Here is a 21,300-nt window from a genome sequence, read left to right as displayed (position 1 = left end):
GTCACGTTGAGAATATAGCCATGAATCGAGTATAGTAAAAAGGCAATTTTCCAGGCCCTGGAGAGTGGGGGCGGGGCTCTAATGCTACAGGGACCAGATGGCAATAGTGCAGGAGGCAACTGTCAGGGGACAGCAAGGCAGTGGGCCAGCTGGTACTGAAGAAGACCTGATGTGCTCATCTTGGTATCATACAGGGCTGGTAAGTTCAGGGCATCTGTGATACCATTCCCTACCATTTGTCCCCGCGGCAGACATCACTAATCTACCATGACGTACGTACTTCTCTTACGCGGAGAAGTCTCAGGATCCTTTAGGTCCAGCATTTTGGGCAGTCATGTCAATCGGTTGGCATAAGAGTAGAAACTTATTTATTGTCTGTCACATGTGTGATGACAGAAAGGACATAGATTTTGGAATTCAGCAGAAATGACAGCCCAGACAGGTATAAGCTTTGTAGCATTGAACAAGCATATTCGTCAGGTATTTTTTGGTTGCGAAGGACAGAAGCCCAATTCGAGTTAGCCTGAGCTAAGTTACTTAAGTAATATGACCAGAAAGCTCAGGGTATGGCTAGATCAGGAGCCTGATGATGTTAGGGTCCATCTCTAGGACAGAGTGTCTCTGCATTCTGTCTGGCTAAACCAGGTCATTGCTTATCCCCTGTGGGGTCGGGGGAGGGCAACAGGGCTGGTGATGGAGGTGATAGGGTCTAGCTAGCAGGTCACACTGGGAGCAGAAAGTCATCTTGAAGGTCAAACATAGAAGGATCAATCCAAGATAAGAGTGGGGAAGGGTGGCTGGGAGAGGTGCCAAGTGTTCATCTGCATACTAGTGTGTTGCAGTGAAGAGAGGGAAGGGGCTCCACAAGGCAGTTTGTTCTGGGCTCAGCAGCTTCCCTGGAAGAGCCTTATGTACACTGAGCAGAGCAGAGGGTCCTTGTGGGGAGCCTTGGAAATGACACACGTGCGACTGGTCTCCCTGCTCCAGCCACGGTTCTCTGGGCACTGGACATGGCATCAGACGCTAGGCTCGCTGCCCACACTATCCCCCATTCTCTGCTGCTTCTCTTCACCCGCTGTCCCCCGACCAGGTGACAAGTCTCAAGGTCATGAATCTGTTCTGGGGCATTAAGGTCTGGGCTCAGGCTGAGTGGATCCTGGGTAAACCTTGTAGGATTCTAGGTGAGGCATCCAGCTGATGAGACGGAGGAGTGCCCACCAAGTGTGCACAGTGTCTTAGGGGCAGTCTCGAAGGCTCCAGTTGCCTTTATACCAGAGAAGTGCGGATGCCTCTACTCTGAATTTCACTGGTTCCTATGCAGGTTTCCTCCCTGTGCCCCTCTACCCCACCCTGTCAGTCTCTGCCATACACAGCCCCCTTTCCTGGGTATCAAATACTGTATAATGAATCACTCCAAAACAAAGTGGCTTGTAGTAGCAAGCACCTGGCTGCCTCCCACGGTTTCTGGGGGTCAGGAATGGCTGGGGTTCTCGCATGAGGCTGCAGTCAGATGGTGAGCAGAGCAGCTGGGGGCTGGCTGGGAGTACCTCCTTGCACGTGGGCTTTCATGTCAGCTAGCTTGGGCTTCCTCACCCCACAGCGCCCTCAGGGCGTGCAGTGCGTTGTTTTGAAAGGCACATACTGTCATTTCTTATGTACTCAGTTGGTCAAAACGGTCACCAAAGACCAACCCCATTTCAGGTGGAAGGGACATAGATCCTCTTTCTTAATGGGAGGGACGTTAAAGGATTTGCTGACGTTACGTAAAACCATCACAGTCCCCGACCCCCTCCTATCCAACCAACACTCATTGTCCGGATGGGTTTGAGGTACCTGGATGTGACCTAACTTTGGTCCAATGCCTTCCTTTCAGTATACTATTTTTATTTTTTGGAACTTAGGTGCAGAGACTTGAGTGAATTACACTCTTCAATTCATTGTGCATTTGTCATTGTTGATTCATGCAATGACTCTCCATTCATTTATTCACTCATTCACTCTTCCCTTTTATCCCCATATCCTACTTTCCTTTTTTCCTCCTCACTTTCCTTAAACAACTGTTCTATTATATTTTATGCATATCCTTTATTTGTATGTGTTCTTGTAAATGTAATTGACATATATCACATTGCATATGTACTGTTTTCTGTGTCCTCCTTTTCTCACTTGCTCTGTGTTTCCCAGTCCATATATGTGCCACACATGTATCCTGTAATGCATACATCTCATGTCTGGTCGCCTAAAATGAGTCAGTGAGACTGGAGAGGAGGAGCAACATGTCCAAGGTCACACAGCCAAACTGGGACAAGAATAGTTTTCCTGACTCTTTTTTCTCAGCAGCACACACTCATGTTTTCATGCACCACCTCCCAGGCTCTTGCGATAGTTCGAAATAAGATTTTTTAAATAAATTGCAAGTCTGGGTTCCTTTTCCAAGCTCTCCTGTTTTCTCCCTAGTAACTGCCGTCCTCTGTCCTCTCCCCCTTCAGGTTCTAACTATGGGAGTCCGCGCCCAGCTCATGCCAACATGAATGCCAATGCCGCCGCGGGGCTCGCCCCTGAGCACATCCCTACGCCGGGGGCGGCCCTGTCCTGGCAGGCGGCCATCGACGCGGCCCGGCAGGCCAAGCTGATGGGCAGCGCCGGCAACGCGACCATCTCCACGGTCAGCTCCACGCAGCGGAAGCGGCAGCAGTACGGGAAACCCAAGAAGCAGGGCAGCACGACTGCCACGCGCCCGCCCCGCGCCCTGCTCTGCCTGACTCTGAAGAACCCCATCCGGAGGGCGTGCATCAGCATCGTCGAATGGAAATATCCTTTGTGCTCTGGCTTGGGTGGGGCGCCCCAGGAGCCCCAGCGGGGCTGGCCCCACACTGGTTCCCAGACCCACTGCATCTTCATCACTGGGGTGCTATGTAAATGCAGAGTTTAAGGTTCTACCCGACACTCGACGATTCAGCATGTCTGGGGGTAGGGCCCAGCAACCTGCTGGAGTAACCAGCAGAGTCTCTTTTTTTCATATGTTTTTTTCATACCATGAGCAACATTTGAGAAAGTCATCCTGAGAAGTTATGAAATATCATCTCACCTAACGGAGCCTGTCCTGGGATCCGCTGCTCTTTTGGGTGAATAGTGGTTACATGCTGCTACCCCATAGCCTTCTTTGCCTCCCATGTCATGGCACTGGTGCAGTTTCACGACTTCTGCTCTCTCTAGGATGAGGGAGCCCAAGAAGAGCAAGAGGGTGATCAGTGACCCACCCTGGTTCTTGGTTCAAGGCCTAGGTGCAGTGGTTCTCAAACTTTGCTGCACATTGGCATCACCTGGAAAGTTGTAACAAAATACAGGTGCCTGAGCCCCATCCAGGCATATATCAGAGCTCTCCAGGTGATTCTCATGTGCGGCCAAAGTGGAAAGCACTGGCCTGGAGTTTTAAACACAGATCCACTTTGTATGCATAGAACCCAGTGAGTGGGTCCTTCATAGAAAATGGCTTTGAAGGGCCAGGCTCTCACTGTGGAATTACAGGCCCCTTAACATCATGGGAATTGTGGGGTGGTGGAAATTGAAAGGAGCTTCAAGATCAGTAGGTCCACCCCTGATTTTGCCCAGTGATGACATTGAGTCCCACATGGTCATAAGGTTAGTGACAGACAGGACCAGAACTCTGGTACTAAGTGTTGGGCATTTTCATAACAAGAATTCATTCAGGCAGGGCTACCAAGTTGCCCGGGGCTCAGGATGGGAGGGTTCCATGTCATTCATGAGTTTCCATGGAAAGATTGAAAAGCCTTAGTAGGTAGTGGTTGAAAGGCAAAAGTAGATGGCTTGGGAGGGAAGAGCTTTTGTTTAGCAAGAAATGTCAGTTCTATAAATGTTTGAGCCCCTCAACTCAAAAAGTAACTTTAAGAAAAGGCAGTGTAAGCCGAGTGGTGGTTGGAGAGCTGGCCATCTGTCCTGAGTGGCCAAGCGTGCTTCCCATTCCCAGAGGACCGGGTGAGAGGCTCGGCTCTGGGCAGCCCCAGCATGCTGCTGTCATAACTGCTCCATCAGAACGGTGCAGTGGAAGAGCTAGGGGCCATGCGGGTCAGGCTCCCCCAAAGGGGAAGGCACTGAGGCTTGGAGAAGCTGAAGATCTTGCCTTGGCCACACAGCCTGCAACTGATAGAGCTGGGTTTCAAATCCAGGTTCCCTAGGTCCCCAGTCCACGCGCGTCCCACTCCCCTGCACCCCTAGTGTAGAGGAGAGGTGCTAGGGTAGGTGTTCACGGGATGCCATCCAGCCCACTGGGACACAGAGGGACCTGGATCTGGGGCCTGAATCATGCCCCATCATGGCATTGCTGCCTGTGTTCTGAGTGGTCACGGGTCATCGGAATCTCCAGAGCTTCCGTTTCCTCATCTCTAAGGAGTAACCAAAGCATTAGCGAGGGCTGCGGGGGTCTGTGCCTGTGGAAGCACTCTCAGAAAAACACGTCAGGGGACGTGTTCAGTGAGTACAAGTTAACTTTGTCAAGTCTGTTTTCCTCTCCCAGGACGGTCCGCTCCCTGACAGGCAGCACTGTGTGCGGAATGAAGCGCCAGGTGACGTACTAGCCTGAAAGGAAGGGAAGAGGGGAGCTAGCAGCACAGGTCAGAAGGGGGAGTGTGGAAGAGCAGGGGCTTTATCATGCGGTGTCTGGTGCACTGTCCGTGGAAACTGGTCACAGAGCCACAGGAGGCCCGAAGCAGGGACTCGTGAAGAGATGGTTGACCTAGTCAGCAGCAGTGTTATCTGGGCCGTGACCCCGTGCCACCTGTGGAGCTCAGCCGCCTCACTGCACCCCAGGTTGGGCAGAGGGGTGCTGCAGCCACCTCACCTGGGGGAATGTGCCCTCCCCCACTGCAGGAGAGGAAGTGGGCTCAGCCTCTGCAGTGCTAGTCAGATGACATTCCCAGATTGCCTTGGAAGGGTAGCTGGACGGGTCAGGAGATGATCTGGTGTACTCTCTTGTCAGTGTTCCTTGAAAGAGTGGAATCTGATGTTGTCATTAAGAAGGAAAGACAGTTTAAAAAATGATATGGTTGTCACAGGGTGACACAGTACGTTTCCAGGTCTTACCTGGCTTCTCCTCCACTTTGCAGCTCCTGACTTTTCTTATCTGCCTGATTGGTTTCTTTATACATTATCATCTCCAGCAGTAGGCAGGGACTTTTAGCATAAGATGACGGATGGATAGCCTAGATTGGGGGAGGATGTGGAAGTGATAGTGTAAGAAACACCCCAAGCTTAGCCATCACCCACTTTGGTAGAAGGAACGAGTTGACGTTTGAGGACCGGTGCATGAGGTCTGACTCAGTTGAACTGATGTGCTCTAGCCTTGGTAGGGGGGCACAAGGGTCAGAGGATGGGAATGAAATCGACCAGGCTCTGGGCTGAATGGGACTTCCCTAAACAGGTGGGGAAAGGACTAAGAGGGAAGGGTTTTTGTGGTAGAAGGTCTAAAGTATGAACTTTCTAAAAATGCTTTAGGGTAACTTTAGGATAGATTTGGGTAGAGATCAGTGTAGAGTAAATAGTCCTTACAAACTCTGACTTTGGAACCAGACTTCCTGGGTTTGAATCCCATCCTACCACAAGCTGTGTGACGTTGGGCAAGTTAGCATTTCACCTTGCTGTGTCCTCAGTTAGAAATGGGAATGGTCACTGCACGCTTGCTTCGGGGGTTTGCGTGGAGCAGGCAGAGCAGAGCCCACCACAGAGTAGGCGCGCGGTGTCAGCCACTGTCCTGCCTGCTGCTGTCACTGTCATCATCACCACCGCCAGTGTCATCACTGGTGCCTTGGCCAACTCAAGGGGCAGCGCAGCGTATCGGAGGAGATGAGTCAGTAGGTCTGGTTCTGGACCTGGCCCTCCTACTTGTCAGCTTGGGAGCTGGGAGAGGTTATATGTGTCAAGTTGAGGGTTAGACTGCATGTCATTGTCTTGATATCAAGGCACACAGAGAAAATGACAACCTTCATGAGGTGTGCTGGTAAATGGACCCTCGGCCACACCTGTGGGGCTGAGGGGGATCCATGACCAGCACACCGGCTAAAACCTTGACTAAGATGCCTTCCAGGCCCAGTGTTGCCCTGTTAACACAGTCCAAGGCCATTCACGGCAGGGGAATGAACACTGGACTCTGCCCTCAGGAAATTTGGGTTCTAGTCCTGACTGGGAAGTACCTGCCGTTGAGGTCTTGGGAAAGTTTCTCAGGCTCTCTGGGCCTCAGAGGTTTGGGAGAGATGATCTCTAAGGTCTCTCTCCCTGCTTCAATTCATTAACTTGGTCAGTACAGGTTTTCCTGGGAGAGGAATTTGGCCCATTCTTCCAGGAATTTCTATCCTATTTCCCTTCCTCATCTTGTTAGGCTCCATGGACGAGGCTGGAAACATGGCAGTGTTGGGGAACCAGGGGAAGATGGGGCCCGAAGAGCATAAACTGGCCTTCCCCTGAAGCTTCAGTTGTAGGTGCAGGGTGGAAGGACCATGATCATATTAACTGCCTTTTCTCTGGAGACTCTGTTCTGCCTGGTATTTTGATAAAGAAATCTGGGCACAAGAGCCTCACTGAGGGCACTGCTACTGGTGAGTGAACTTGGCTTCTCCCTCTCGATCCCAGCACACAATAATGGAAGTCAGGAAGACCTAGAACATAGGCCTTGCCCACTGAAGGCAGGGCCTTCACAGACTGAAGAAGGTTAAGGTATCCCACATGGAGCTGTGCCTTGGAGGAAGATGGTTGCCCCGCCCTAAAGGCACAGCACACGTGGCGCTCTTGAGGGTCCAGGGCCCCCAGCTGTCATCAGGTTCTGTGGAAGGTGTTAGGAAATAAAGTAGAAGAGAAAAACAATAACCACTCTAAACTTCAGATTAACAGATCAAAAGTAAATCTCCAAATTTCAATGAAAAATCTTGATGTCAAGTTTGCCTGAATTCTGTGTCTCCTCTCCCACCCCCAGCTCAGGTCCCTGGGTGGCAGCGTGGAAATCACGAGAGCAGGGGTGTCTGGGGGACGGCCCGTCCTGACTGCCGCAGGCCCTGCTCTGTAGAAGCAACCCCGAGCACACATGGGGGAAAATGCAGTGCAATGCAATCTAAATAAATAAAAGAAGAAGAAAAAAGTTTTTAGAAATCTGTGTTTACTCTGGCACGCGACTGGCCTCCACTGCTTTTGACATATTAGGAAAAATTTTGGCGGGGACCCATTAGAAGCACTTAAAAAGGCATATGTTTCTTTTCAGAATACAAGGGGCTTGGAATGTACTGTTTAAACAAAATTCTTATGAATCTTTGATTCATTTAAAAATATATATATGTATGTTTGTTTCACTTGTGCTTTCAGCTGCATTGACTTCCTTAACTCCCTTCCTCAGACCATTTGAAATAATTATTTTACTGACTATTTTTGCCAATTGTGTGGCCTTAGCGATCTATATTCCCTTTCCAGAAGACGACTCCAACGCCACCAATTCCAACCTGGTAAGTCCACCATCCCGTTGCTCTCTGCTTTTCTCCGTCGCTGGAGGACCCGCTCAGATCACACGGATTCAAGGGGGAGTGCGGGGAGAAGCGAGATGTGCGTTTGACACGCGCAGAAGTGCTGCCGAGCTCAGATCTCAAGTGCTGTTGCTCTTTATTCAAATCAGCACCTGTCTTATCACAGCCTGTTTTCAGAAAGAATATTCCAATTAGGTGGTGGTGAGCTGTGTGTGTGCCTGTGTGTGTGTATGTTGAGGGTTATGAAATGTGCTGCATAAGTTGCAAGTGCAGGTGTTTGCGGGAGCTTTTATTCTTGGACGATTTTTGTATTTATTTTAAGTGACTGTGTCCCGTTGGTCAGGTTTGCTCAGGTGATCTGTAGTCTCACTGCACGAGAAACAATTTCTAGGAAGCTTTTAGGAAAGTTTCCTTTTGCAGCCAAGATGCATTATTTAGTTGAAAAGGTTTTATTTTCTTGGGAAAGGCGGCTTTCCATTTGGATTGTTGGGAAGCCAGTGCTGGCAATTCGGGGTTAGAATTTGTCCATGGAAAAAGCGCGGAGTGTGTTTACTTTTGGCTGAGCGTGAAGTCATTACAGAGGCCTTTGCGCCGTCTAGGCATGGGAGGAAAAGAGCTCTGGAATGCACTTGGCATAATCAGGGCAGCCCGGGATGCCTCTGCCACAGGCCATAGGAAAATCCTGTCTCTCTCCCCCTCCCCCACAGAGACACCATCACTTTTCATGTGATTCCCACCAAACGCATCTTTCCCTGTCGTCAGCACCTTCCTCTAATTAGCGAGATTGGACTGTCTGATGAGATCGTTTCGGAAAGAAGCAGGAGGGTTACCCAATTCTCCTTTCCCTGGTGGCTGGCTGCTGATGGTTTCATGGCTGTCATTCTTTGGCTTTTTCATCTTCGACCTTTTCAGCCCCTTCAGCCACTGAAACTGAGGCACATTTTAAACTTCTCTGCCATGTTCCCCAGTTGGGACGATTAGGCCAAGCTCCACATTGGGTAAGGTGTTGTGGTGCGCACTGGGCTGCTGTGTCTTAGGGCTTGGCTCGGCCGCGTGCCGGGGACAGGTTCCAGACCTGGCCCGGGAGCTCCGAGGGATGACACGGCCAGAGCCGGCAGGGAGAGCGTTAGCTGCAGTACGTGCGGCCTTCTGAGGCATGACCTTGTCTCTTAACAGGCAAGAAATCTTTACTGTGTCAGAATAAATACAAGCATAAGTGTCTCCCAAATGGCCCCTGGAAAAGCAGGAGCGTCTTCCACTGGCTACCCTTCTCTGTGTATCTACCTCCCTCCCCCAGCACGGGGCCTCCTGAAACCCCCACAGCTTCACACTTGATCTGCAACTTAAAAAAAAAGAATCTTGTCTTACTCTGAAGACGGTGAGGCTTTGGGTGGACTCCAGGCAAAAGCAGTGGGGAAGTGGTTAGAGAGTTTGCGTTTATTCTTGCCCCAGCCCCTCGGGGCCAGCTCCCTGGGGGGTTAGCAGCAGCACAGGGGTTGGGGGGCACTGCACAGAGAGGGGAGCCTGGTCTGGCTGCAGTCTGGGTCTGTGAAGCCCGCACTTGGTGGGGGCGGTGGGGCTGGCGGGGCGGTGGGGCTGGCGGGGCGATGAGGGGTGGTGTTGGACCTACTCCAGAGCTTGCTGGGTGCAGAGACTGCTGGAGGGACAGTTTAAAATCCCACCGCAGAGCGATGGAGGTGTTCTGAAGCTGGATGCACAACTGTGTAACTGTACTAAAAATCATTGAGTCATATACTTAGCAATGGGTGACTTTTATGGTATGTAAATTATACCTCAATAAAGCTGTATTTTTTAAAAAGAATAACACCAGCATGCTAGCCCGGGCCTCACAAGACCTCCCAATGTCAGCTGCTTGTTGCTCTTTATTCCTTTCAAATGAGGGGGGAGGTTACATGGGTGGAGAGAGACAGGTGATGGGGACAGCCAGTGAACTTTGTCGTAACATTACACTAGGAATTTGGGGGGTGTGGAACAGAGTGTGCGAGGTTGAAAAGGGGCTTCTAGTTGCTAGAGCAGTTCCCACCTCTTTAAAGCCACAGTTGGCCAGTGACTTAGTAAGTGAAGGAATCGTGCTCACGTTTCCTTTATCCCCAGTCCAAACACACGCACAGACACCCAGACACACAAGCAGACACAGGTACATGCACACACTGACACACACACACAGACATATACACACACAGACGCAGATAGACACACAGACATATACACACAGAAACAGACCCATACAGAGACACATACATGCAGGTACACACATAGAAATATGCACAGACACACACAGACATATGTACACACAGATACAGACATAGACACATACAGAGACACACATATGCAGATACACACATAGAAATATACACAGACAGACATATAGACGTATACACACACAAACACAGACACACATAGACATAGACACACAGAGACAGAGACATACAGACACATACACAAGCATACACATACACACAGATACACAGAAACACATGCATGCACACATAGATGGACACAGGCGAACACATAGGCACATTCTTCCCTAATTCTGCTCTATCCTTGAAATTCCCTTAATATATATGTAATTTTTAAATTTTAATTTTGAAATGTTTTTTCGGGAAGAGTCTGAAGTTGTCACTTCTGCCAGTTTGTTTTTGCTCTCTCTTCAGCTCCATGCTCTCTGTGTTCCATCCCCATCTCTAGAAAGTGAAAGACATGGATCTCAGTTGGCAAACTCAGGAGGGAAAGAAATGCAACTTGTTCTTGCTTTCCTATCACTGAACGTGCTGTCTGATTGGCACGTCCCATTGGCGGGAACCATAGACCTCACCTCTGTAATTTCAGGACTCTTAGCCCCTTCTCTGGAGTTGTAGCTCAGGGCCACTGCATTGCAGAGCCAAGAGGACATGCTGCTCTTGGTGCAGTTGATCCACACTGTTGAACTGGCCTTGTCCCTCCTGGAAGGGCCTTGGTCTTTGACCCACGCAGGCAGTGTGGTCTTTTGTTCCCGCACGGGGTCTCTTGATCTGCAGCTCTGGACCTCTTCTGGCCATGCTGGGGCTGTGGGAATGGGGACATGGTGAAGAATTCACGGGCCCCCTTTTAGGGACATACCCCAGGGTCTCACTCATTTTTGTTTCCTGGCTGATGCTCCCAGGTTCGCCATCTTGGGATCTTTGTTTGGAGCAAGGTGGCCCAGCAGAATCCTCCTGTGGGGTGTTATATGCAAATAATGAATCATGGAACATTGCATCAAAAACTGGGGATGTACTGTATGGTGACTAATATAACAAAATAAAAATTATAAAAAAAAAAAAGAAGAATCCTCCTGTGGCCATCCAGACTGTCTTCAGAGCCCTAGCTTACACTCCTCGAACTCTGAAGCCATGGTGTGACTCCTGTTCTCTGCATTCCACTGTGTCATACCTTCCCTGGGACAGCAAAGACCACTGACCTAAAGGGAGGGAGCATGGTAGCCCAGGGGTCTGAAACAACTAACCAAGCCAAACCCACGTTGGCTTACAGGCCAGGCTATCATTCTGCTCCCTGGTTGTAACCAATATGAGCCTTGTGATTTGGGCCCTCCTCTTCCCTCTTTCTCTCTGCAGCATCTATGTTGTGAGATGCTTCTCTGCAGAACTCTTTTGACCATTGGCTTTGGGGCAGAGTTACTATTAAGTCCCCTCCTATCTCTTACCATTTTCTTCCTGCTTCTCCTAGCTTCTTGTCTTGCTTCTACGGGACCTTTGACCAGGTTCCTGTCCTGGTCTTTTTATTTTCTCTAGTTGTGGTCTCTTGGTGAGCTCAGCTACTGCCACAATTTCATGTTCCCTTTCTAGGTAAGTTGTTTCTAGACTAATGTGTTCACCTCTGAGCTCTTTCCTAAGGCCTGGACTAGTATTTCCGACATTAGAGAGGCCCGTGGACTAGTGCAGTGACTCCTGAGACTGCCTTGATTGTTATAACCACTTGGATAGCTTCAATGGAAAGATGCCAATGCGTTGGTAGATCTGATTCAGATTTAGTAGTTCTGGGGCATGGCCTGGGAATATGCATTTGAAAAACTCCTCATGGGCTGGAGCTGGGGGTCTAAGGGTCAGTTAAGTTTGGGAACTACTGGCTTTTTGGATAGAGCTAAATTTTGGGCTAGACTGATGTGGGTTCATGCCTTGGTCTTACCACTTTCTATCTTAATCTGGATCATCCTGTGGAGTTGTTTCATCTTTTGGAAGCTCCAATCCCTGGCCTGGTAGATGGAAGTAAGGCTCCGTCACAGGCTTCTGGGGTGGAGCGGGGCCGGCGGCCGTCAGGAAGCACCCAGTGTGGTCCTGGCCCACAGTGATAGGTGCCAGGATGTCTTGTAGGCACCTCAAACAGACAAGCCCACAGAGGACTCAACTTCTCTTTCCTCACTCAACTCTTTTTCTCCAAAAAAGAAAGCAAAAGAAACCACACAGGAACATTGCGTCTGACCTTTGCCTTAAGCCCAGTCACTGGCTCTGCGAACCTTGATGTCGTACAGTGATCTTGAACATCTTCTGCCCCTCGCCGTGCTCATCCGAGCAGATTCTGATATGGTCTGTTGTTGGTGGTATATCACATTTAGCTTCCTTTCTATTTCCAAAGTCATTTCTGTAAACTTTCTGTGCCTTCACTTCTTTGTCTGTAAAATGGAAATATCTACCTCATGAGTTGCTGTGAGGATTAATGAGACAGGATGTTTAAGGCTCTTAGAAGCGCACCATGGTGAGGGCTCCGTGTTGGGGGTAGGTGGCATTGTTACCATCTTGCCATTGATAGCATCCCAGCCCAGGCCATCATGGCCTTTTGCCTGGACTCTTGCAGTAGCCTCTTGCCTTGTATTCTACCTTTGGTATCTCCTTCCATGGGTCTATCTTATGCTCCTTAAGTCATTTGACAAACATCCATGCCAAGAGCCAGGCACAGTGTTTGGGATTTTTCAAGAAGCAGACAGAAAAGATAAACATGTACAGACGTTTGCAAATAGTGAAAGGTCTTATAAGGGGCCGGGGTGTCAGGGAGGAAGCACAGATTCATTTTGCTCTTGGGAAGGGAATAAGGGAAGTCTTCACATGGGAGGACATATTTGAGTCACATCTCCCAATAAGAGGTGATTTCCAGGCCAAAAGAGTCATTTCAGGTTGAGGTGTACACATGTGCAAAGGCCCTGTGCTTGTGCCCTTTATGACTAGAGTTTCAAGTGAATGAGAAGAGCCAGGTAATGGGGGGCTTCCTGGCCCATGCCAGCAGTTGAACTTAACTGCAGGCAATGAGAAGATCCTGAAGATCTTAAGAGCAGGAGGGGGCTGGGGCTGGGAGTATATTTGGGAAAGTGTGCTATTGCAGCATAAGGAAGATGGCTTGGATGGAGGCCTCACTGTGAAGAAGAAAAAAAACTGCAGAAGTCTGGATGATCATGACAACAGGGATAGGGAGGAGGGTGATGGATTTAGGAGGTAAACTTCCCTGGACTTGTGACCAGTTGGATATTGTAGATGAAGCAGAGACTGGCTCCCAGGATGGTGATGTGCCATTAGTCAGGAGAAAGGTCACATTTAAGGGGAGAGCACTGAGGGGAATAATTTGAGCTTTGTTAGTGAGAAGCCCATGGAACGTGCAGATGGAGACATCCAATAGGCAGTAGATACGGGCTAGCGTCTCAGGAGGCAGTTGGTGCTAAAGAGGGAGGAGGGAGAGGATAGATGGAAGGAGAAGCCATGGCCCCGGCTTGGAGCACCGGCAGGGTGGATGGCAAGAGGAGCTGGTGTCCTTGGATGCAATCGAGGGGCAGACAGAGGGAGAGGAGCCACAGAGGGCGTGACAAAGTTTTGGGCTGAGAGGTTAGGAGGGAAACTGGAAGGAGTAGAGCCTTAGGAGCAAAGGTCAGAATGTTCACAAATGTAAAAGAGAGACCGGTTGCTAGCTCAGACTTGTCTCTCTGGCAGCCCAGGGGTCCCAGGAGGACTGGCCTGCTCGTGGGGGAGGCCGAGCTCAGGGCCCAGCACAGGAGGAGAGGACGTCGGTCCACATGTGTGGTCTCACTGAGGCCCTGAGATGGTAGACACATAACCACTGTTCGTTGAGCTTCATTGTCACGCCAGAACATGGTCCCCCAATCACTTAGGTACCCCTAAATAAAAGCTTGAGAATTCTCCCATTACTTTCATGGCGTGGTCCCATCTTTTAAATAAGAAGTGCTATTTCAGAGCCCTGCTCTCAGAAACAGCAGAGGAGGGACGATGGCAACAGCAGTGGTTGTTAGACCTCGGTGGGTAACAATGCTATGGAGAGCTGGTTAGAATGCAGACTCCCAGGTCCTGCCCCCGGGATCCCCCATTCCGTGTCTGGAGGGGGCCCCGGGAGTCTCGTTGTCTGTGGCTGCCCCGGGCACTGATGCAGGGGACCGGGGACTGCTCTCTGAGGACAGTGACTCTGGGCTCGTCATTATAGAGTGGACCCTCCCTCGGCTCGCCCTCCGCAGTCTGCCACTGCCCACCCACAGCTCTCTCTGGGCCACGTCGGCTGCCGAGAGGTTTCCCACTCTGTTGGGCCCAGCACAGACTGTTTAACGAAGCGCGCTCACGCTGTCACAGAATTAGCAGAGTCTTCCGTTCACACACACTGGCAAGCGCGCATCGGCGCCTGCTCCTGCTCTGCGCCTTCCCTTGCGGAGTTGTCAGCGTCTGTGCGTTCTCCATCACCCTCTCCTTTCTCCTGCCTCCTTAAGATAACCCCATTCATTTTTCTAGCACTTTGCTTTCTTCTCCTTCCGAGAGATGAAAAGTATTCTGATATAGAATTTTTTGTTTTTGGAACTTTCTCTCATTATTTGAAGAAAAATCTGTTTTATGCTCCACCTAACATATACTTTTGCACCAAAATCCGTCATCTTTGTTATCTTTTCCTCCTGTGAGTGAAGCATAATGAAACTGAACTGGCCTGTGATGCGAGCCTTCTCTGTGTATTGTGCCCAGGCTTGTGACCGGCAGTGCCCCCGCTATGCAGCACGTCATTTACGCTACAGCAGCCGTAAGCCAGTCCCGTGGACAGCCATCACCTGGGAGGAACACTGTATGTAGGGCGTCTGTCGAACAGCCTCTGGGAGCAGGGCAAACTCCTTGTGTGTGGAAAACTCCCAGGTCTCCCAAACTCTGAAGTCCGCAAAGACTTGGCTTGGGTTGAAATATGAAGAGAATATATTTGGCATTTGACCTTGTGCAAAGAACAACACTGTGTACTTTCTGGAGCAAGAGCCAGGCTCTCGTCGGAGGCAGAGAGGCCAGAAAAGGAGTTGTTTTGGGGCTGGGCTTGCTTGCCTCTCCGGGAGGGACTGGAGAGAGCTCAGGGTCATGGGTTTGTCAGAAGCTCTTGAGTTATGTTAGGAAGAGGGCTGGGATGCCAGATTTTCCTCTTTCATGCTGTAAAGTCGAGGCAGTGATGAGAGTTGGCGTCCTAGGCTGGCCGTGAGGGTTAAATGAGTTAATGTATGAGAAATGCTTAGAACAACGCCTGCCGCAGAAAATGTGTGTTGTCCTTTAGAACCAGAGGCTGAAAGCCATCCCCTCCATCTGGTTCCTTGGGGTAGGTCAGGATCAGTGGCACTGAGGCTAGCTTTTACTTCAGAATGGTAAGAGAGGACACTAAGATGCCCTTTTTCTAGCAACTCTAATGTGGCTGAGTGACACATGTCCACGTGCCTCACCCTCATTGTCGGACTGCACGGGGAGCAAAGCAGGGACACATTCATGGGGAGCGATGAGCCCTGAAGGGGGACTCCACCCCTCAACCCCCCAGGTGTTTTGTGCCTGGAGCAAGCCTGTGTCTGCCCCTTCCCAGTCCAGCTCAGGGAGCCAAGGTGTGTCGAGCACTCTGAAGTTGAGATTCCCCCATCCCCAAGCAGGCGGGGCTGAAGACACTCCATAGGGTCCTGCTTAGGTCACTACAGTTCTGAGACGAGTCCAAGGCCTGCCCACCGGGTGCGAAGAGACCCAAGTCAGAGCTTCTATTTGAGAAGTGAATAAAAATGCCAGTTTGGGGGCCCCTCATCTCCCTGCAGTGAGCTGTGATTTCTTTCATCCTCAGGCTTGTCTAGGAGTGAGAAGTCTTTGTGGGCTTTCACGCATCAACAAAACGTGATTTATTGTTGTTACCTCGTATGTGTTGTCTTAGCAGCGGACGCACACACTCGGCAGAAATACCAGGGTTATAAAATACAGTAATAGCTAATCGCAGGTAACAAGCCACATAGCTACTGCATCACGTGCGGACCTTTTCTGTGCCGTGTGGTGAAGGGGGTACGGGGCTCGGAGAGGCGGCAGCGCCGAGTCTGTCTTTATTTTTTTTAATTTAGTTTTTTTAAGTAGCAATTTTTATAGAAAGCACATACATTCTACAGAATAAAGCATACAGATGATCATAACGAAATGCTTCTTGTGTGAATGAATAAACGTAACAGATGTTTGAGGAAACCTGGGAGCAGTGATTCTTTTATTAAACATTAGCTCCTGTTATTAGTAACATTTCTCTGTGTTCAACCAACATATGCTTCTTATGCTATTCATCTGCACCTTTAAAAAAATAAGATGCTGGATTAAGGTAGACTTTTGCATAGTATTAATAGGTGAGAGAATTAGCAGGATGCCGTGTTCACTGAGTGAGTTCTCCCCTCTGAGGTTCTGATTGATCTGGTCTGAGCGGGACGTGGGTGTAGGTATGTCTGAAAAGCTATTCTGGAGCTGGGGCTGCGGGCGCTGACCTAGGAAGAGAGACCTGAGTGGTGTGGCCTTAGGTCAGTCACTTAACCTTCCTGCTTGTGTCTCTGGAGGCTGGTGGGGGTAATCAGACCTGCTTCGTCATAATAATTGCCTTTATTCAGTGACCAGCAGGTGCCTGAGCTTTGCAAACACTCTTCCTAATCCCCACAGCAATAAATTACAATATCTATTTACTTCTTTCCTTGAGGGTGGAGAATTCATCCCTTTTGTTTGCTGCTCTATCTCCAGGGCCTTGAGCCATAACTGGTGCATGTCAGGCTCTTGATAAATATTTGAGGAGTGAATGAATGGCCCCTGCCAGGATGTATCCCTTTATTTTAGGTGAGGACATGGTGTCTCGCAGAAGTAGAGTGACTTGGTGAGTGAGTGGCAGGGTCGTAATTCGAACTCAGGACTATACGGGACCATCGCTTGGGCTCTTCGCTCTGTTCTCTGGAGTGTGTAGGGTTGCTGTGAGCATAGAAGGAGGTACAGAATGTTTCAAAGATTGAACCCTCTGCAGCGGTATTAACAGGTATTTAAAAAAACCAATGAACTTGGTTCTGTTGCAAAATAAATTTGGTAAGCCTGAGGCAACCAAAATTAATTTATTCTAAGACTCCTTGGAGTCTTTAACACGATAATAACACTATTTAGTGCTTTGAGTATATTAATGCATTTAAGCATCATAATAACCCTATGAGATGGATACTGTTATGATCCCATTTAACAGAGGAGGACACCGGAGCTCAAAGAATTGAAGTGATTTGCACTGGGAAACATAGCAAAGTGAAGGTACTGCTGTGTAGACAGAGGCAGTTAGCTCCAGCAGTGTGTTCTCAGCCATCATGCTACAGTGGCCTCGCTGTATGTTAAGGTGCCCCCGGGCTCCCTGGACCTCCTCAAACCTTCCCACCACAAGACAGCTTGAGGAATGGTCTTCCTTGGAACACACCGTGGGGAGTGCTGTGCTCAAGTAACGCAGTGGTTTGATACCACACACAGGAGAAGACCCGCAGGGGAAGGGAGCAAGCTGGGAGCAGGATAGGACATGCTGCAAGGCCAGCGCAGCAGGGAGGCCAGCAAGGCCCACCGTGATCCCGCCTCAGGGACCTGGCATTTCCCAGGGGACAGCACCCCCCCCCCCCCCCCCCCGATCACGATCACGTTGTGCTTCTTGTAATCGTCCTAAACCCTCGGGTGCCTGGGGCAATTGTTTGACTCAGCGTTTCCTCACTAAATATTTCAGAGGAGAAGGCATTGTCCGCTCTGCATTTGCCAGCGGATGGGGTGAGAGGAAATGATGCTTTGAAGTCTAAGTATGGTGACACCTCTTGCTCCATTTTTATCCATCTGCATTCTTTTTTTGGGGAAAATGTTCCATATGTGTTCACACTCTGGGTAATAGAACCCCTTTCAAGTACCATGCTCCTTTTAATGTAAGTATATTTGAAGAAAGTCTTTCTAGAATGTAAAATACAGATCCCTGGATCTTTAAAAAAAGAATTCTCAACATCATGCTTTTTCTGGGACTGCACAGTCATTGGGAATATTCAATATATAAATTCCTGTAAATCCATAAAGCCATCGAGAGAGTGAAGGAAAGTCGAGGTGGCCCAGAACACTGTGACTTGCGAGTGTCTTTGGGCATCATTTTCGTACACCGTCCCTGTTGGGGTATCTCCTGCTCCAGGACCAGCGCTTTTAACTTGCTGTTTCCCCTCCTGGGAGTGTAGACACCAGACCGCCAGAGCCGTCATAGCTATGTGCAAAGTGAGAGTAAGTCGGTCCTGATTGAGGAGGCTCGTTTATGAATAAGGTGCATTACCTTTGATGTGTGCATTTTAGAAAATGGATTTATTCCCTTTGTTCTTACTGATTTCTGTATGATTGAAGGTGTTGGATTAGTGCCTTTCAACAAGCAGTGGTACCAGCAGCCCCATCCACACTCAGGTGGCCCACCCCCACAGTGCTGCCCCAGCTCGAAGTGCGTCCCACTGTTAACTCAGTCCTCAGCAACTCCGTGAGACCTCTCTTGTTATTATAATCATCTCATTTTCCGGATCAGGGAAATGGAGCACAGAGAAATGAACTCACCTGCCCCAGGAGTGTGGGTCCTCAGTCCAGGCCCGTAACTGCTGTGCTCTGCGGCTTTCTTACAGTGTCTAAGAGGAGGGGTATTTTGTCTACAGTAGGGTCCTTTAATTACCGGGGGCTCACCTAGCACACAGATGTGATGTGTAACATATGTGATGATCTGTTTAGGGACAATGGAGGGACAGTGGATGTAGGGAATAAGCCCCTCAGAGGCTGTGTTGTGTCTGTGAAAGTCTTAGGGGCATGTCACACAGCCCCTCGGCGGTGCCCTCTGGTAAGTGTGGGAGGTGGGTGAGGAAGACGCACGTTTATATCCCCTGTGGGCTGAGCAGAAGACTTGGCTTTGAGACCCGCGTTCTTTCAGGGACCCGTGACTCACATGAACTGGCATCCTTAACCAAATCGACCTTCAGGTCTCCTAAATAGATGAGAACCTCTGGTTGGAGTGGGGGACCCGGAATCATCCTGACTTCCCGAGACGAGCTACAAATCCCGAATGAGCCTTCTGGGGGACTGAGTCATGGGAAGCAGTTCCCGAGAGCCAGAGAGGCCCCACATTTGAACGAGGGGCTCTCTTGGGGTCATGGTCAGCGTGGTCTAGGCAGGTGTGGGGGACCTCAAGAGCACCCAGCCCCAGGTGCGAGCCCCATGCCTTTCACGGTGGGTGGCTTCCTGGGGTACGCCAGAGCCCTCGGGGACCTGCGGGAGGTGGGAAAACACTGTGAAGCTGTGGCCTAGACCACGGCTTGTGTGACGGCAGTGAGAGAGTGCCGGGCTGCAGTCACTGTCCTGGGTTCCAGCTCCAGCTTGGCCGCCAACTAGTGGCATGGCCATGTCATTTTATTCCCTAGCCTTTAGATTTCTTGGGGGTGGAAAAGGTAATAGGCCATCCCTCACACAGTCACAGCAGGGCTCAAATGAGAGGATGCACGTAAATGCTCTGGAACATGCAAAGTGCCATATAGACGTCGCTGCATTATCACAGTAACGGTTATTAAAACGAGACACATATATTTGGTCTCTTGATATATATACTTCTTTTCTGGCATGTTCCTCTGTGAACCTTTTCCTTTAGCCTCCTCTCAAGATAACTTAGAGATGCAAAAGAACTAAAAGCCAAGTTCCAAATTTAGTTCCTGACCTTTCCAAGATGGATGGTGTGCGGTGTGGCCATAACCTGCTTGCTGCTGAGAGTGCGGCTGGGCTGCTGGAGCCTGGGAAAGCCAGGCGAGGGGACAGCCATCCGATCCTCGACTGGGCCTGGAACATCATGCCCATGCACAGGGAGCCCCTTGCTGGGAGGCTCATGCCGTGCTCGTCTTGTTTGCTCCTTGGGGGCTCGTTCAACTCGGGCATGGCTGAGTGTAGGGGACGAGTAGTTCCTCAGCACCGTCCTGCAACTTGGAAAGCCTTCCTCAAGTTCAGAGCAGAAGAGACATGAAAACACGGGAGTTTCTGTCTCTGTGCTCTAGGACACACGGCAACCTGCCCTGGGAAGGGCTCTCTCTCTAGCACCTTCGAGTCCTTTGGAACAGGGTTAGACATTGAGAATAAGGAAGGATGTCCAGAAGGGAACCTCGTGGACGGAATCAGGTCTTCTGGTGATTGGAGCACAGTGCCGTGGGACTCGTGACCAGGTTCGGCCTTCACAGACTTGGGGAGCACAGACCTCAGAGCAGCCCATGCTTGCGGCTGCATTCTGGTTGTGTGGGGGGAGGCAGACAGCAGAGGCTGGATAGTACTCCTGAGAGTTGGGCTATGTTCACCATTCAAAACACAGTTGAGTTTGAATTGTGGCAGCTGGACAGGGTCGGAGGAGGAATACAGGCAGATGTAGGTTCCAGAGGGAAAAGTGCAGGGACGTGTGTAGTCTTGGTCTGTAGGATGACATTGGCCTACCTTGCTAGCTATTTGGTGGTCAACTCTGAGATGACCCCCAAGGCCCTGCACCCTTTCACCATCGGTCCTTTCCTCTTGATAGTGGGGCTGTCCTGTTTAGAGGACAGGACAGCATGTCTGTGATGGGATTTGGTATCCCACATAGCAGCTTTGAGAAAGGGGGACAAATGGAAGGGCGGAGGTCTGACCTAGTCAGGTGACCGCTTAAAAGTGATGGGGTCCTTCTTGGTGCAAAGATTCAAAGTACAGGGGGATTCAATGTGTGAGATATTCTCTATTGCTGGTTTTCAAGAAGGAGGGGCCCTGTAGCAAGGACCTGAGCATGACCTCTAGGAGTTGAGAGCCACCTGGGCTGACAGCCAGCAAAGAACAGAACTCTGCTAACACTGTGAGGACTCCCCTGTCATTTCACGGCCCCAATTTCATCCTGAGCAGACAACCTGACCCCTCTGTGTCCAATCTACAGCACAGTGAGCTCGCAAACGGGTTTGTCTCAAGCCACTAAGTTTGTGGCCATTTGTCATGTGGTGATAGAAAACCTTCACTTTTTCCCCATACTCACACCCCGCCGTTGCTGGGCTTGAACGAGTCTCTGCCCCTTCGCTGAGGGGCTTCTGCTCACGCTGTTGGTCTGGAAATACTGCTTTGTCCGCTTTGCCTGGCTAACTGCGACTGGTCCTGGGTATCTCAGCCCAGGTGCCACTGCCCGGAAGCCTTCACTGATGCCTGGAAAGTGACTTTATGTATTTGTTCCTCTGGTTGACTGGTACGAATCCTCAGGCTTAGAAGTCCCTCCTTGCAGGAAGCTTTCTCTTCCCTTTCGTGGTTCCATAGCATTTTCTAGAAACAGTAGCCCCCTTGTGTGTGGTGTCGCCTTCCATGGTTTCAGTTACCTGCAGTCAGCTGAGGTCAGAAGCAGATAATTCTCCTAACGTAGCCTCCGGATGTCAGGAGTAGCCTCGCGCTGTGTCACGTGCCTGCGCCACTCACCTCCCTGCATGTCG

The 21,300-nt window shown here is 50.1% G+C and overlaps 1 protein-coding gene across 1 annotated transcript in view; it reads left to right on the top strand.

The window, feature by feature from the left end:
• The window catches only part of CACNA1C (calcium voltage-gated channel subunit alpha1 C), a 665,077-nt gene that overhangs the window by 53,726 nt on the left and 590,051 nt on the right, over positions 1-21,300 (top strand). Inside the window, exons 2-3 of the mRNA XM_019793444.2 lie at positions 2,490-2,811; positions 7,397-7,502. Of these exons, the coding sequence (XP_019649003.2) occupies positions 2,490-2,811; positions 7,397-7,502 (428 nt within the window). The remainder of the gene's footprint in view (positions 1-2,489; positions 2,812-7,396; positions 7,503-21,300) is intronic.

This window comes from Ailuropoda melanoleuca, chromosome 16 (genome assembly GCF_002007445.2).
Source record: "Ailuropoda melanoleuca isolate Jingjing chromosome 16, ASM200744v2, whole genome shotgun sequence".
Taxonomy (NCBI): Eukaryota; Metazoa; Chordata; class Mammalia; order Carnivora; family Ursidae; genus Ailuropoda; species Ailuropoda melanoleuca.
The sequence above is the reverse complement of the archived record's forward strand: the minus strand, read 5'-3'. Positions and strand labels throughout refer to the sequence as shown.